Genomic DNA, 909 nt, shown 5'->3' on the forward strand with positions numbered 1-909 from the left:
GAAAACAACTGATGCCACAAGCATTATAGATGTTGGATGTTTAGACAAGTGTGGACGTAAATGTGTTTGGAATAAAGCATAACTTCCGATTCTTACACGTGCAGGCTATTACGTAGAACGATGACGTGCGTAAAAATTGAAAAAAAATTGAAACTTTGTTGTACTCGACTCGAAAGTGACCTCAAAGCTCCGTGATGTTGAAACAAGTATGTATTCGTTATTTTATGTTTACAGAAAAGAATCTAACCATTATGAGGGCAGCGTTTAACAGGAAAGTTGTTTTTCAAGAAGAAATACGAGATAACCAATCTACATTTTGCACATTATATAAATATATGTAGGTATGTATGTATACATGTTGCATTACAGATAAAAGAAGAAGAATTAGGTATTTCAGAAAACATACGTTGATTGAAGAACCTCCGTTTGATGTCTCAGCAGTTCGTGGTGGAAGTTCCGCCGAAGTTGACACGGTTGGATTAGAGGCCATACATCCTTTGTCGTCATCACCACCAGCTCCATCGTCGCTTTCACTGCTGCTGCAGTAATTATCTCGCACGTAACCAAGTATTTTATCTTCCAGAAAAACCATTGACGAAAGAAAAAATAAACAAAAAGATGTGCACCCAACTACATTTGTGCTGACTACTAACGAAATCAAAAGATGAATTATTACGGTATGAAATGTTGGACGGCAAGAATAAATTTGATACCGTACATGGAGAAAAAATTTTTTCAACGATTGCATATTCTGAACAAAATGTCTTGATATGTAATATACGTTTAGATCACTTCGATTTTCAGACTTTTGCTCGTCACTGCTTATTTATAACCTCAGATGCTTCATATTAGCAGTCGATCAAAAGGTGGATGTAAATAAAAATTTCTTGATCAGAGTATATTACTTAT

The 909-nt window shown here is 35.3% G+C and overlaps 1 protein-coding gene across 1 annotated transcript; it reads left to right on the forward strand.

Moving 5' to 3' along the window:
- Window positions 1–251: 251 nt before the first annotated feature.
- Tsp_14613 (conserved hypothetical protein) lies at window positions 252–668 on the forward strand. Its single transcript, XM_003368734.1, has 3 exons — window positions 252–337; window positions 398–544; window positions 584–668. The coding sequence occupies exons 1-3, from the start codon at window positions 252–254 to the stop codon at window positions 666–668; spliced, it is 318 nt and encodes a 105-aa protein (XP_003368782.1).
- The last annotated feature ends 241 nt before the right edge of the window (window positions 669–909 follow it).

The sequence above is a fragment of the Trichinella spiralis genome (genome assembly GCF_000181795.1).
Source record: "Trichinella spiralis strain ISS 195 chromosome Unknown Scfld1989, whole genome shotgun sequence".
Lineage (NCBI taxonomy): Eukaryota > Metazoa > Nematoda > Enoplea > Trichinellida > Trichinellidae > Trichinella > Trichinella spiralis.